The sequence below is a fragment of the Onychomys torridus genome, chromosome 10 (genome assembly GCF_903995425.1).
Source record: "Onychomys torridus chromosome 10, mOncTor1.1, whole genome shotgun sequence".
Classification (NCBI taxonomy): Eukaryota; Metazoa; Chordata; class Mammalia; order Rodentia; family Cricetidae; genus Onychomys; species Onychomys torridus.
Genome location: NC_050452.1, coordinates 55,612,173 through 55,627,517, shown reverse-complemented (window position 1 = coordinate 55,627,517; position 15,345 = coordinate 55,612,173). Strand labels below are relative to the sequence as shown.

The window sequence follows — 15,345 nt, the reverse complement described above, 5'->3', positions numbered from 1 at the left end:
ACACATAGAGTTGGTTTTTTAAAAGACTAAATAAAGGCCATAGCTCACAATGAGAGTAGAGGGAAACCCTAACCTCGACTCCCAGATTAGATAGTCTTAAAAATCCTGTCACACAGCTGGATCAGGGTTAGCAAGCTTGGTTGAGTCCTCTCAGATCAAAAGGTTGGAGAAAGTATTAAGAATACTCGTAACAAGTACTTGTGACATGGTGAAGCATGGGGAGAAGCTGAAGCCGTTGTAGTGGACAGGCTCTGTTCCCAGGAAATGGCATCTTGAGAGTGGGGAAATGTGTCTCCAGCGATGTAAGTCAAAAGAAGAAAGTGGACATGTGTACTTGTGTCTCCTTCCTGCCTGCCTGCCTTCCTTCCATCTGTCCGTCCTTCCTTTCTTCCTTCCTTCCTGCCTTTTTTTTTTTTTTTTTTTTTTGATACAGCTTCTCTAACCCCAACAACACTCAGGAGGCAGAAGCAGGTGGATCCCTGTGAGTTTCCAGCCAGCCTGGACTATAGAATGAGTTCTGTTGCACTTTTCATTAGCAGCAACCATTGGATGGATAAATCAAAAGGCAAAATGGGGGCTGGACAGCTGCCTCAGTGGTTTAGAGCACATACTGCTCTAGTGGAAGACCCAAGTTCAATTCCTAGCACTAATATCAGGTAGCCACCCACCTGTCACCAGCAACAACGACTCCCTCTTCTGGCATCAGTGAGAACGTGCCCCATTGCACATACCTCCTCCTTCACTTATGCTTAATTAAAAGTAAAATAAATCCTTTTAAAAGCAAAATGTAGGGTAGAAATATTTGTTAGGTAACAAATAATTAGACCTAAACTCACACACACACACACACACACACACACACACACACACACACACACTCATGCCTAATAAAGCTTACTTTGTTTTATTTGTTTTAATAAACACTTCAAAGGTTTTAGGTTTTTATTAAACAGAAGGTCTTTCATACTCTGTTGTTACATGAAATCTACTGCTCTAGCTCAGTTTGGTACTTCCCACTTCAGATTGCACACCTTGTTTCATTTTCCATTCACTTAAAGTAAATGTATATCTTCTATTGAATTAACAGCTATCCAGGTTATATTGGTGTCAGTTTGCATTGCTGGGATGCTTACTTTGTATCAGAATCTTGAACACTTTATATTCTTTGGCTTATTTATGTACCAGGACTATGTTCAATGCCCAGACTACTCCCCTATAAGAATGAAAAAAGAGAGAAAAAGATGGAAGGCAAGTTTTATAACCACTTCTACCAAGTAGAAATTTATATTATCAGCATTTTATGGAAGAGCAATCTACCTGACATGTCCAATTTTTTGGCATTGCAATGTTCATATTCAACTACTCAATCAAGTTAAAAAAATTGCAATTAATCCAATAATTTTTAAGTAGTGTGGTGATTTGAAAGAAAATGACCCCCATAGCTTCATAGGGAGAAGCACTATTAGGAGGTGTGGCCTTGTTGGAGTAGGTGTCACTGGGAGCGAGCTTTGAGGTCTCGGATGTTTAAGCCATCCATGCTCAGTGTGACATTCACTGCCTGCTGCCTGCCAATCTGGATGTAAAACTCTCAGCTCCTTCTCTAGTACCATGTCTGCCTGCACGCTGCCATGCTTCCTGCCATGATGATAATGAACTAAACCTCTGAAACTGTAAGCCAGTCCCAATTAAATGCTGTCCTTTAAAAGGAGTTACTTTGGTCATGATGTCTTTTCATAGCAATAGAAACTCTAACTAGGACAAGTAGGCTTGTGATTTTTTTTTTTTTTTTTGAGTCACATTCATAGCTATACTTGGGTACATATGGCCCATGGGCTACAGGTTGTAAATGCCCAGACCATGTCTTAGTCTGTTTTGTGCTGCCCTGGGGAAGATCTAGCAAGTATTTAAGTGGGCTACTATGGTTTAAATGCCCCCTCCAAGTTCATGGGTGAAATGTGATTGCCACTGTAACAATATTAACAACTGACACCCCTAGGAGCCCTTAGGGCACAAGAGCCTTTCCCTATTGGTTGGACTGGAGATACTGTGAAAGGCCATGTTGGCCCTGTTTTCCCAGTGAGCCGCTTACCTTCTGTCACCAGATGTCATTGTGATTTTTCTTTGGGTCACCAACCAGTTCTCAAATAAAGACATGGAGACTTATTATTAACTGTGAGTGCTCGGCCTTAGCTTAGGCTTGTTGCACTCACTCTTTTAACTTAATTTACTTTGTTTCTATTCATCTATGTTTTGCCCCGGGACTTTTCTACCTTTCTTTCATTCTGTATGCCTTACTTTCCTTCTTCCTCCGTGTCCATCTGCCTGGCCCCTAGCATCTCCCTGGTTTCTCTTACTCTTTCTTTTTTCAAGCCTAAATTCCTACTTACTCACCTATACTTCCTCCCTTGCTATTGGCTGTTCAGCTTTTTATTAGACCAATCAGGTGCCTTAGGCAGCAACACATCTTTACATAATTAAACAAGTGCAGCACATCTTTACATAGTTAAACAAATATTAAACAAATGCAACAACCAGGTGATGTAGGAGGAAGTCTGTCTCCAGATGTTGGCACCTGGATGTTTGACTTCTTGGGGTCTAGAACTGTAAGCCAGAGTGCTTCTGTTCTGAACTGATTACGTTTTAGCCAGGTGTGGTGGCGCACACCTATAATCCCAGCACTTGGGAGGCAGAGACGGGACTAGTTAAAGGTCAGCCTGCTCTGTATAGCAAGTTCTAGGCCTGCCAGGGCTATCTAATAAGACCCCGTGTGAAATACAAAACAAAAAACATTACCGATTACTAGAATGGTATAATTAAAATTCTATTAGATCTGGTATACACACCTGAACTGTTAACAGATACTCTGTTTTGTTTGTAGCATGGACTGCAGAGGTAAGTTACTTCTTACCAAGAGAATTCATTATTGCCAGCTCAATATGCTACTTAGCTGCCTCTTTCTGCTTCCAGGTATCCTTTGCCCAGTCATCCTTCCGCACCTCCTGAGCATCTCAAAGAGCCTTTGGTGTACATGAGGAAAGCACAGGTTGGCCACTGTTCATCTTTGTTGTTTTTTTCCATGCCAAGTAATGCAGCACAGAATATATTCTTATTGGTACAATATATATATATATATATATATATATATATATATATATATATATATATATTCTTCATATAATAACTGGGTGAGAACCTTTTAAACACTGTTAATTCTTGCACACTCCACCTTTTTATTGTCAGTAATCAAGGTTCATACCTGTTTAACTATAGTAACCATGGAAAACATTACATAGAAAGGAAAGGGTCATGAGCCATACTGGCTTGAAGTTTGAAATAGGGTAAAGTCTTCTGTAACAATCTACTCCTCATGGCCTGTGAATTTACAAGAATGGAATATAGATAAACTAGTGCATTAAAAACAAGCAAAACAAACATAAAAAACAAACCAAAACAAAAAAATCCTGTCCTTTGAAGACTGTGTTACTGATACCATATTAAAAATACATGCTAGGCGGTGGTGGAGCACACCTTTAATCCCAGTACTCGGGAGGCAGAGCCAGGCGGATCTCTGTAAGTTCGAGGTCAGCCTGGTCTACAGAGTGAGATCCAGGACAGGCACCAAAACTACACAGAGAAACTCTGTCTCAAATAAATACACACACACACACACACACACACACACACACACACACACACACACATATGGACTGGTTTCTTCTCTCCAGCATGGCCTCCGAAATAGATTGAAGTCATTCCTGCAGAAATCCTGTGCCCTCATCCCTCTGCTCTAGCAGTCATGCCATTACCGTGGTAGACAATACTCTGCCATGTCAAGTTGCCAGGTTCACAGTAGTGTACGTTAGCCAAGATTCTACCTTTTATCTTTGTTAAAACTGCCTCCAAACTAGATGCTGACAGAGACAGTGGAGCAGAAACCATGGAGACTTTGAGGAACTATGTTATCTATTTATTCTAGGTGGTATTTCTAGGGTCAGATAATATTTATCTATTTGTATAAAAGCGTGATATTTAAATATATTTCATGAAAGAATCGTATGGCTTTTGTTATAAAGACTTAAACTAAAAAAAACCTAGAAAGGTAAAGTCTAAATATTTTTTAATAATATGATTCTTTATTGATTTTTTTTGGGAATTTCACATCACATACCTCAATCCCACTCACCTCCTGTCCCTCTATATCTGTCCCTCATCCCTACAGCATCCCCCACCAAAGAAAACCCCTCCAAAAATTAATTTAAAACAACAACAACAACAACACCCCACCTCACTCCTTTCCAACACCTGTTCACTCATCCTAATGGCATTGGGAGCTGTGATGTGTCATGCGGTAGACCCTTTGTCCAATCAGCCCCACCCACAAGATGTTCATCCCAAGGAGCCATTGGTCTGGTTTGAGGCCTCTGGTTTCTGGTACACCATCATCACTTGAGCCTCACTGGAACTCCTTTTAGATACCCTGCTTTTGACCCGAGTCATGGAGATCTTACTGCTGTTATCCTCCAGGACCAGTCCCTCAAAAGCTCCAGCAGCTCATAGATGTTAGGGCGGGCCAACCCAAGGCCCAGGATGTGGGCCACTCACCTCAGGCGAGGGGTGGGGCCAGCTCTCCTAGGCCCATGCAAGCAGGGCCAGCTCTCCCAAACCTGTGGTGCAGGGATGGGGGAGCTTTCCCATGAGGGGCAGGGCCAGCTCTCTTGCTGCAGTGTCCAGGCAGGGGCAAGACCAGAGCCAACCCAGCACAGGCCCTCCGATTTCAGCATGCATGGTTCCTATGCCCCCTGCTTTAACACGGGCCGTGGACATTAACACAGGCCCCAGCTGCAGCAGAACGATGGACGCAGACATGGCCCTCAGCTGCAGCCTAGGACCAGATGTGACTGTGGCACCTTTTAGCAGTGCAGGCCACCCAGATCTGTATGGCCCCAAATGCAGCATAACCTTCAGACACCAACATGGCCTCATGTAGCTGACCAGACCCCAGGCACCCTCACGGCTTTTGGTGATTACTGAATCTATGGACATTAACACAGACCCTGGTTACCATAGGGCCACGGACCCAGACATAGCCTTTGGCAACAGCTCAGGCCCAGATGTCATCATGGCCCCATGTGGCAACACAGGCCATCGAGATCAGCATGGCCCCAGTGATGGCATGGCCCTTGGACACCAACATGGCCACAGGTTGTGGCCTAGATCCTAGGCATCTGAGTGGTACCATGCATGAGCCATGAATATCAACACAGACCCTGCTGTGGTAGGACCATGGACCCAGACATGGTCCTTGGCAGCAGCCTGGGCTCTGATATGATTTTTGGGGAAACAAACAAACAAACAAAAAACATCTTTTTTTTTTTCCCCGAGTCAGGGTCTTACTATGTATCCCTGGCTAGTCTGGAACTCGCTGGCCTCAAACACAGAGATCTACCTGCTTTTGCCTCTGTAGTTCTGGGATTAAAGATGTATGCCACCATGCCAGGATAGAAAAAATAGTTTCAAATCACAGGGTCTTACTATTTATCCCTTGCTGGCCTGGGACTCACAGTGTTGATCAGACTGGCCTCAAATTTACAAAGATCTACCTGCCTCTGCTTCTAGAGTGTTGAGATTAAAGGTGTTCACTACCATGCTTAGCAGAAAATTGTAATTAATTAATATAGAAAAATCATCAGTTTTAGCATCTGAGAAAGAAAGGGCAGAGGTTGGCTTTCTAGCATGACTGAAAGAAGAGATAGACAGGTGTGGTAGTTTGAATATAATTGACCCCCAATAATCTCATAGGGAGTGGCACTATTAGGAGGTGTGGCTTTGTTGGAGTGAGTATGGCCTTGGAGGAAGTGTGTCACTGTGGGGTTGGACTTTGAGGTTTCCTGTGCTCAGGATACTTCCCAGTGTCTCAGTCAACTTCCTGTTGCCTGCAAGATATAGGACTCTCAGCCTCTCCTCCAGCACCACATCTATCTGCATGCCACCATGCTCCCCACCATGATGATAATGGACTGAACCTCTGAAACTGTAAGCAAGCCACCCCCATTTAATGTTTTCCTTTATAAGAGTTGCTGTAGTCATGGTGTTAAGAACTGAATTGTATACACCAGAAGAATGGCCACAACTAAAGACTGACAAGATAAACACTGGTGTCTCCACTGGGATGAAGTCTGACAGTTTCATACAAAAATAAATGTGTGTATTGTGAGCCACAAGCTCCATCCCCTATCTTTCACCCAAAATATAAAAATAAGTATCCATGAAAAGACTTTTAGAAGGGTGTTCACAAAAGCTTTATTCCTATGAGCTCCAAACTAGAAATCACCTGGCTATCAATTAGAAAAATAATGAACTATGACCTTTGCATAGTTGGACTACCATTCAAAAATGAATAAAAACAAGCTATTAATACATACTATAGTATAAATGAACTCCAACATATTATATTGAGTTGTATTGACTTTATGTAAAGAGCGTATGCTAGGGTCTGGAGAGATGCTTCAGCAGTTGAAAGCACTGGGTGCTCTCCCAAAGGTCTCAAGTTCAATTCTCAGCAACCACATGGTGACTCACAACCATCTATAGTGGTATCTGATGCCCTCTTCTGGAGTAAAGTTGTACATGCAGATAGAGCACTCATATACATTAAATAAATTCATTAAAAAAGAATATAGAATGTATGCTATATTATTCCATTGATAAGTTCTAAGATGGGAGAATTAATCTATTAGGAAAGTTTCAGAATAAGGAAGTTTGAGGGTAGAAGTTTACAGGAAGAAGATGAGGGAATTTGCTGTGGATGACGATCATGTTCAGTGTCTTGGTTATGGTTTAGGTTATACATGTATATCTACTTGTTTGAGCCCCATGGAATGACACACTTAGATTATGCATTTTCTTTTATGCAAAGTAGCTGCATACTGAGTAAGAATTATAAGCATTATTGGTGGTATGTATATGGATGTACAATTGAATTATTTTTCACCTTTTATATGTGAAAATCTTTATAATCTATAAATAGTGAGGAATATTAAGTTTATAGCACAGGGAAATTATAGGAATTACTAAAATGTATTTTTGGAAATAGTCATGATTAATCATTTGTATATTGTCTCTGATCCTTTCTGCACTACAGGAGTTAAGTAGTTGCAATGGAGGCCCTGTGTTCTGAAAAACCTGTAGTATTTACCTATTCTTTTGTTCCAAATATCCTTTGTTACTGCCTTTAAGATCATCTACCCCCCCAGCACCTCACTAGTGCCTAGCCTAGAGAACTTCTGAGTAAGTGTCTGTTGAATTAATTGATTCCTACCCATACCATGGGAACTATCTCTTTCTATTAGGTCTTTGTCATTATAGTAAATACTTGAGAGAACCACTTGAGAAGGAGGGTAGATTTATTCTGGTTCACAGTGTTGAGAGGTTCATTCCATGATCTTCCAGCTTCACTGTTTCTGTGCAGTGTTTGAGCAGAGCGTTATGGTGGAAGGGTGTGGGGGGACAGATCTGATTCTCTCTTGATGGACAGAAATCACAGGGAAGGAGAAGGGCCAGGGATGAGATCCATCTTTACAGAACAGATTCCTAGTGACCCAATTCCTTCAACTAGTCTCTGTCTCCCACTCTCACCACTTCCCAGTAATACTAAGCATTATGCGTCTTTAAGAGCATAATCCACCAATAATCTCAGAGGTCCTATTATCCATTCACTTTTCAGATTCAATTAGCTGACAACAATAAGGCTTCTGCCCAATACATGAGCTTATGGAGGTATCTCATAGTTAAACTGTAACATTGCACTCCCTTCTCCTAAAAGTTCACGTTCTTCTCATAAGGTGATAACTATCTTCAATAGTCCCCATATTCTTAACAGTTCTATTATTGCTCAAACACCTAGGTCCAAATTGTCTTCTAAGACTTAGGGAAAACTCTTCTGTGAACCCTTATAAATTTAAAAAAAGCAAGTTACCTACTTACACAATGGTACAGAGTGAACAATTCTATTCCAAAAGATAGGTAATTGGGTCGTGGAAAGGAAGGGTCAAACCAAAGCAAAAGAATATTAATATTGAGACCCAAAAGAATATTAATCTGTCATCTGGGACACATGGTAGTTTGACGTGAGCTCCAGATACTCCTGGTACCAATTTCCTATTAGGCTTTTCATCACTGTGACAAGTATCTGAGAGAAAAACTCAAGAGGAGGGGAAGTTTATGGCTCACACTTCAAAAGCTTCAGCGCATGATCAGTTAGCTCCTGTGGTCTGTGCCATGGTATGGCATAAGGCTGTGGAGGAACAGATTTTCTCTCCTCTGTCAGATAGAAAAAGGGTAAGAGTCAGGGGTCGAGGACAAGACACATCTTTATAGGGTGTGTCCCCAGTGACCTAAGTCCTCCCACTAGGCCCCACCTCCTATTTTCCACTACCTTCCAATGATGAAATTATATTATAGACCCATCAGTAGTTTAATTCATTAGTCAGAACCCTCAGCATCCAACCACTTACCGAAACACTATTGCCTGACCGTTAGCAATAGCTGGTGGTGGAGCAGTTTGTATTCAAACCGTTAGAATAGTCTCCTAGTTAGTGACAGTCTTTTTCCTGTATTTGCTGTCCACAGGAGAGCCAGTTCAGTTCCTTGTCCCGTTGAGCAATGGTCCTCAGTTTCCACGGAGCCTGCTTAGTCTAGATCTCATGACTACCATTTTATCACGTCCCTTCCTGTGCCTCATAGTCCTTTGCTCCTTCAGACATATTTTGTTTGTTGTTCAAGTCCTTAGTCTAGTGATACTTCTACTGTCTGTTGTCTCCTCTCAAACTGTTGACAACTTTGGGGTCAGAAAGTCACTTCATTTTGTTAATCATTAGTCCAAAATCATTTGTTTAACTTTTAATGGATTAAATTTCTGCCTGCTGGTAATTTTATACTTTTTACTTAGTATCTGCCTTCCATTTAGATTGTACCAAACTTCACCATGCTTGGATGACTATAGTTCTGCTAGTGTCTCACCCCTCTTTAGTGTCTGTCGCTACATTGTTGTTGAGATTGTCTCATAAACTAAGCCATTTAATACATCGCTGTGATTCCCAGTTGCCTAGGAGGTGGAGCTCCTAATCTGAAGCTCAGCATTAAGAACTTCCACTCTCAGTCCTCAGCTTCCCCTTCCATGGTGTTCTCTGCTGTTGTATGACTGTCCTGTGTGCTCATCTGGGGCACTGTGTCCTTCTCTCCTGCAATATGAACGCTGTTTGCACTTTGTCTTTCTGTCCTGGAAAGAGCTTTCTGTTTGCTTTGTGTCATCAAGATGCCATCCATCAATTAAGATGGCATCTTTTCTCTGATGTTGTTGTCCAGTACCCCCGTTGAAAGGATCTGCCCCCGCCAGCCCTACATTTCTCTTTTTTTATAGCCCTTAGCATCAGCTGCATTAGTAGTTTCTGTACACACCCTTCTGCAGCTGTCTGCCCCTCAAAAGAACTTGAAGCATCTTTGCATCCGTTGCCTCTACTCTCCTGACCTCGATGCAGCAGGAACTCAGTTTATATTGAACTAAGAGTTTGCAGCTTTTCTATCAGTCATGCTTCCATAGTTGTGTAAGTTTGGACAACATAGGACTAAGTGAAATTTAAACATGAAATATTGTATCCAGTGTTATTTGAACTTCCATGATTGTGAAACCCCATTTCTGTATAAGAAACCTTGGGAACTACTTTGGTACATTCAAAGAAAGTAGTATCTGAAGAAACTGGTACAAGTGCTCGTAAGTGGATCAGTTTTCTTTTAAACTAGTGCTGGTGGCACACAGAGCCCTACTATGCCAGCAACTGAGTACTTCACATTTATTTAGTATTCATGACAACTGATGAGTGAGTCACTCTGCCTGACTTCACCAAAGCAGTCAGTGACCTGGACAGTATGCACCAGAGTCCATGCTTCCTGGTGGAATTCATTTAGCCCTTATCTACTTGTGGAAACTCAAAAAACACCATGTGTATGTCTATCAGTCTCCAAAATGCCCCACAGGACGCCCTCCCAATGCCTTAAAGGACTTTGCACTGGGTTCTAGTTCTCAAAAAGTCCCCTTTCCTCTCAACTGGACACTGCTGGGGTCCAAGACTTTAATATATGGGCCCAAGAACACTGACTATCCAAACTGCAATACGGTTGATGTTGGCACTATGGGCAGTATCCGATTCAGAGTGAGAAGTAATTGGTGTTTGTTGAGTGAACTAATGAGCATACCAATCTCAACCACCTTCGTCATTTCTATGACAATCATAGTCAGGTTTTTCTTATTAGTGTGGGTATTGCTAGCAAAAACAATGATAGATTGTTCCTTTTGTTTCAGGGAAGTTGGGAAAAAAGAATCTTGAAGAGTTTAAATAGTATGTGCACTGAACTGAGTATCCCATTGGCACGAAAGGTAAATTTAACATTTTTCTGCTGAAGTACCTATATTGTGAGTTAACTGAAAAATACCACAAAGTTGTGTAACTGTTAGGCTTGTTAGTCTTCATTTGCTGGTGTATCGGGTTCTTTTTAAAATGTAAACTGTAAGTGCCAATTGTTTGGTTATGTCTTATACATATTCTTACTTTATATACTTTCGTGATTGTTATAATGAACTGATGCTGTAGCCTACTTGGACATTTGGCTGTTGTCTTAGTTACTTTTCTATTGTTGTGCTAAAACAGTGTGGCCAAGGCAAGTTGTAGAAAGAACGGTTTATTTGGTGCTTACTGCTCCCGAAGGGTAGAGTCCTTCACTGCCACAGTGGGGAAGCATGGCAGTAGGCAGGCATGGTGAATGGCACAGCAGCCAATAGCACAAGAGAGCCAGTTGGGAATGGTGCAACCTTTGAACTCACAAAGTGCACACCCCCAGTGATGTATTTGTTCAGTAAGGCCACACCTCTTAACCTCCACAAGTAGCACCACTAGTGGGGCACCAAGTATTCCAATGCCCGGGATTCCAATGCCATCTCATTCAAACCACTGCACTGTAAAGAGTGGGTACACTTTAAAGATTTTAATGACATTTAGTCTTTGTACATTCTGAGCCAGCGAGCACAGTAGCACTATTCCCTGAAGGCCATGATGACTGCAATCTTGTAGTTGGCAATATGATAACATCTTCCAGTATTACTATAAGGAATGAAAAGAATAATTTGTTGTATCTCTGTGGACATGGATGTCTATTTAGATCTAGTTCTTACTTAATGGTGGGAGAGGTAGGAAGTGAGAGAAGAATCATCAGGAATCTGTTCTGGATACTATGGCTGCTCACAAGTAGAAGAGAATGAGTTTCCCTTCACTGCTTTCTCTGCCTGCCAGTTAACCTCCACTGTTGAGTAGATCAGGAGCATTCACTTTTGATGAGAGCCAAGGAGAAGGCACCACCAGGGTAGTGTCTAGAAAAAACTTAGACAAGAACCTGTCTGTATGTGTAGTATGATTTGATACTGTCTTTCCCATCAGAAGATCATGCTACTGAGTCAGGCATCTTTCCTCAGCCAATCCTCTTGCCATGCATTTCTGAGCTTGCTGATGAGTAGGAACTGTAGGCTGTGGCTGTGGAGCAGGCAGTTCTTTGTGGGAGTTACTGGCCAGTCTGATCATTTACCTTCTCTTCTTAGACTCATTGGCACCAAGTTCCAACGAAGCCATTGAGAATAGATATGTTTCAATCATTTTAAAAGTTGATTTAAGTGTAATTCCAAAGAAGTTGTCCATGTGTGATTTGTCTATCATATGCTATAGTACCTTAAACTTTTGAATAAGTTATTGATTTTGAAACTACTTAAAACAAATTTTAGAGACCAGTTGGAGAACAGAAAGAACTTCTCAATAAATGGAATGAAATGGGAACCGATGAGCCAGGTATGTGAAGGATTTCCTGCAAGATTTCTAATCTGACTGAAATAACAGAATACTTCTTTTGGAGCATTGCAACCATCCGTCTCCACTAACCCCTGGAGGTTTGCTTTGTTGGAGTCTAGTTTGCAGCTCAAGAACTCCCAACTTTAGGCTGTGTTTCCCATTGCTTAGACAACATTACATCACTTTTCCTTTTTTTCAGATAGCATTTTAAAACATTTTGATAAGAAAGTATGTAACCTTTCTGTGCCCTCTTCTGTGATGTTCCCTGAGCCACAGGGTAGGGGTTTGTTAATAGCTTTATCAACTGGGGGGAGGTTGTAAAAGACAGAGGACCAGGAGATCTGCTGTGAGATTATGTCTTCTCTATAGGACAGGGAAGCTGTGCCCATGAAATGATAACAACATGGCAGGGTGGCCTAAACAAGACCTGATCAAAGACAGTAACAGTTGTTTTGCCAGCATGGATGGGGAAAGGTCTCGTGAAGAGCCCTCTCCTGGAGGAAGGACTGCAGATAGTTAACGTCTGCTGAGAGAAGGGAAACCAGCCTTCCCTAGGGATGCCCCGCACAGTTCTCCAGTGCCAAGTGTTCAGCCCTAAAAACATGCTTATGAGCAACACTAAGTGGACATGGCTGGTTGTGTTTATAGAATTAAAGAGAAAAAGACAAGAGAGATCCTCCAGGAAGGGGGACTTGGAGCTAGAGAGCGTGGGACAGGAGGGGAATGGTGATAGGGATTGAAGTCATCAGAGTATGCTATACACATGTGTGAAATGTCATCATGAAGCCCGTCAGTTTGTGCAATTAATAAATGCTACTGAAAATGAAAAAATCAAACAAGTAAGTAAAATAGATTCAATAGATTCCTGAGACTTGTCTTTTAGTTAAGGTAGAAATTCTGTAAGTTTAATTATGCTGAGGAGATTGACTAATGAAAAGTAAATTTCAAAAATTAAAGTGTTTTAAATTGTATTTTATCTCACTTTAAAGTTAATAGACAGCCAGATTTATAAACATATAATGAGTAACAACTGTATACTGTAGATGCCTATAATTAAATGGACAGATGCATACATGGCTGCCCCCAGCTTGTGGCCCCCACTACTAAAGCTAGTCTGGGAATCAGGCAAGCAATATGCTATAATAGGAAATGTTGCACCTGAAATCAGAGAAATTTACAACAAGCAGAGGAATTCACTGAGAATGCATTATTTGTATTCTCAATACAGAATCTTTATTTGAAACTCTTAAGATCTTCTATAATATGTTGTTTAGGTTGTCAAGGATTGTGTTTTTATTTCTGTGTTCCCAGTGTTTCACAAATGTACAACAAATAATCAATACTCAATACATATGTGATCCATCTCTATAGAAACACAGTAAAGTGACATTAATATTTATTGGTCATTTCATATATTACCTGAAATTTTGTTTAACTCATTCCAGATTTAAGCCTTTTTCGACCTGTTTATGCACCTAAGGACTTTCTTGAGGTATGTTCTGTTGGAAAGATATGCAGATAAGATGGGTGTAATTGAAGACTGTGCATGACTCTGAATGGCTTTTTGTTGTTGTTGTTGTTGTTTGTTTTTTGTTTTGTTTTTCGAGACAGGGTTCTCTGTGTAGCTTTGCGCCTTTCCTGGATCTCGCCCTGTAGACCAGGCTGACCTCAAACTCACAGAGATCCACCTGGCTCTGGGCTGGGATTAAAGGCGTGTGCCACCACTGCCCGGCAAATGGCTTTTTAACCTATGGTTTTGCAACAAGAATTATCATGTTTGGCAAGGACAAATCTATACAAAAAACTAACCTGGCTTGTTGTTTATTTTTAAAGGTATTAATTAATCTCCGCAACCCAAATTATGAAAATGGTGACTCTCTTAGTTTTAGGAGTCATTTGGGTTTAATCCAAGTTCCTCTGAAAGTAAAAGACATCCCTGAATTGGTAAGTATAGACATTGAAGGATAAATTAATGTGTATTAGAAGATCACCACTAGAAAAACATTTTAGTGCAGCATGTATCTATTATAAGAAGAGTCATGGATGCCTTAAACAAATTTTTAGTGTGATATCTTTTTAACTGGAAATATGTACATAGAAAGAGCAAGTTTGCATGTAGAAGTCAAAGCAAGTTCACATTGGCCTATAAATGTTCTGCCCATTATTTCAATAAAGAGCAGATATTTATGAGGGAGTTTGCTGGGACGCAGGTGTCTAATGCATGGCTGTGAAAATGATTGGAACAAATTCTAAGATTTATAAAAGGATGTTTAAGAAAGCGCATGTCATTTCATTTAACCAACGTTCCTGGAGCCCAGAACATGGTGAGACACCGGAAGAAACTGTGCTTGCTCTGGAGGCTGTTGTTTCTGGGAGGCCTTCATTTTCAGAGTGAATTGAGAGCAGATTTCCTGATGGTGGGCCATGTTGTTATCACTCCTTCTGTCACCCATTCCACAAAACCGTCTGTCGGCTCCACATCTTCCGCTCTGTGATCTGCTGCATTGTGCTAGATCCTGACTGTTTCCTCTTGGCAGCAGGCCTCATGTTATCTTTTCAGTGAAGGGATGATTGTGGAGGGACATTTGAAAGGCTCCCGCAGCAGGACGTTGCCTCCGTTCTGATTCCCATGTGTAATGATGTCATCCGCAGCCCAGATCAAACTGGCTCCTTTTGGAGGTTTTTGTTTTGTTTTGTTTTTGTTTGTTTGTTTGTTTGTTTGTTTGTTTTTGTCCACCACAGTTGGTCTTGACCATGGCCTTGAGCCCTGGGAGGACACTTCTGATTTCATACTTCCTTTTCATTTCTGCTCCAAGAAGCCCTCATTGCTGTCTGCTTTTACCACTCCTGTTTTTCCCTCTTGACGTCTGCGCATGCCTTTTCTTTCCTAAGTAGAAATTACTGATGAAAGAAGCAAATGGTTTTCCTTGTAGAACTTTGGGAAGGCTCAAGGATCAGAGACATCATGAGTACCTGCCATGGCAACCCACAGGGCTGAGATTAGAGCTTCTGTGGGAGACTGTCATGTGGGGCTTCTTCCTACTCTTCAGAGTCACATGACTCTCCCCATCCCCATAAGAGCCCAGAGGAACATTCACCAGATACAGACTCAGAACAACTGTAAGCTCAGAAACCTCCAATGTACAGTAGGAAGATAGAAGTCATTAACACAGGGATCAAGTGAAAGGCTATGGAATAGTGAGACTGATGTTCTTATCTTTGCTGCTGTGCTTTCTGACCCTCTACCAACCCTACAACACCAGAAAAGCTGCTGAAGATTTGGAGAACCCCTATGTAAAGCAGAGTTGGCTGTCTAACAGAGTGGCCCACCACACTGTATGGAAAGTCTTTACTGCATAGCTACCAATCACATTTTATTGCTTTATTCCCAGACTTGAGTGGTGAACCTAAAACCCCCAGATATTTAAACTGCTGCAATTTGAGAGCATGAAGCAAT

General features: G+C 41.4%; 1 protein-coding gene across 2 annotated transcripts in view; it reads left to right on the top strand.

The window, feature by feature from the left end:
- Tbc1d19 (TBC1 domain family member 19) overlaps nt 1-15,345 on the top strand; it is a 116,764-nt gene that overhangs the window by 25,483 nt on the left and 75,936 nt on the right. For both annotated transcript variants that reach the window (XM_036200962.1, XM_036200963.1), the window contains 5 exons: nt 2,968-3,043; nt 10,358-10,432; nt 11,825-11,888; nt 13,334-13,380; nt 13,722-13,832. In XM_036200962.1, coding sequence (XP_036056855.1) covers nt 2,968-3,043; nt 10,358-10,432; nt 11,825-11,888; nt 13,334-13,380; nt 13,722-13,832 — 373 coding nt within the window. The remainder of the gene's footprint in view (nt 1-2,967; nt 3,044-10,357; nt 10,433-11,824; nt 11,889-13,333; nt 13,381-13,721; nt 13,833-15,345) is intronic.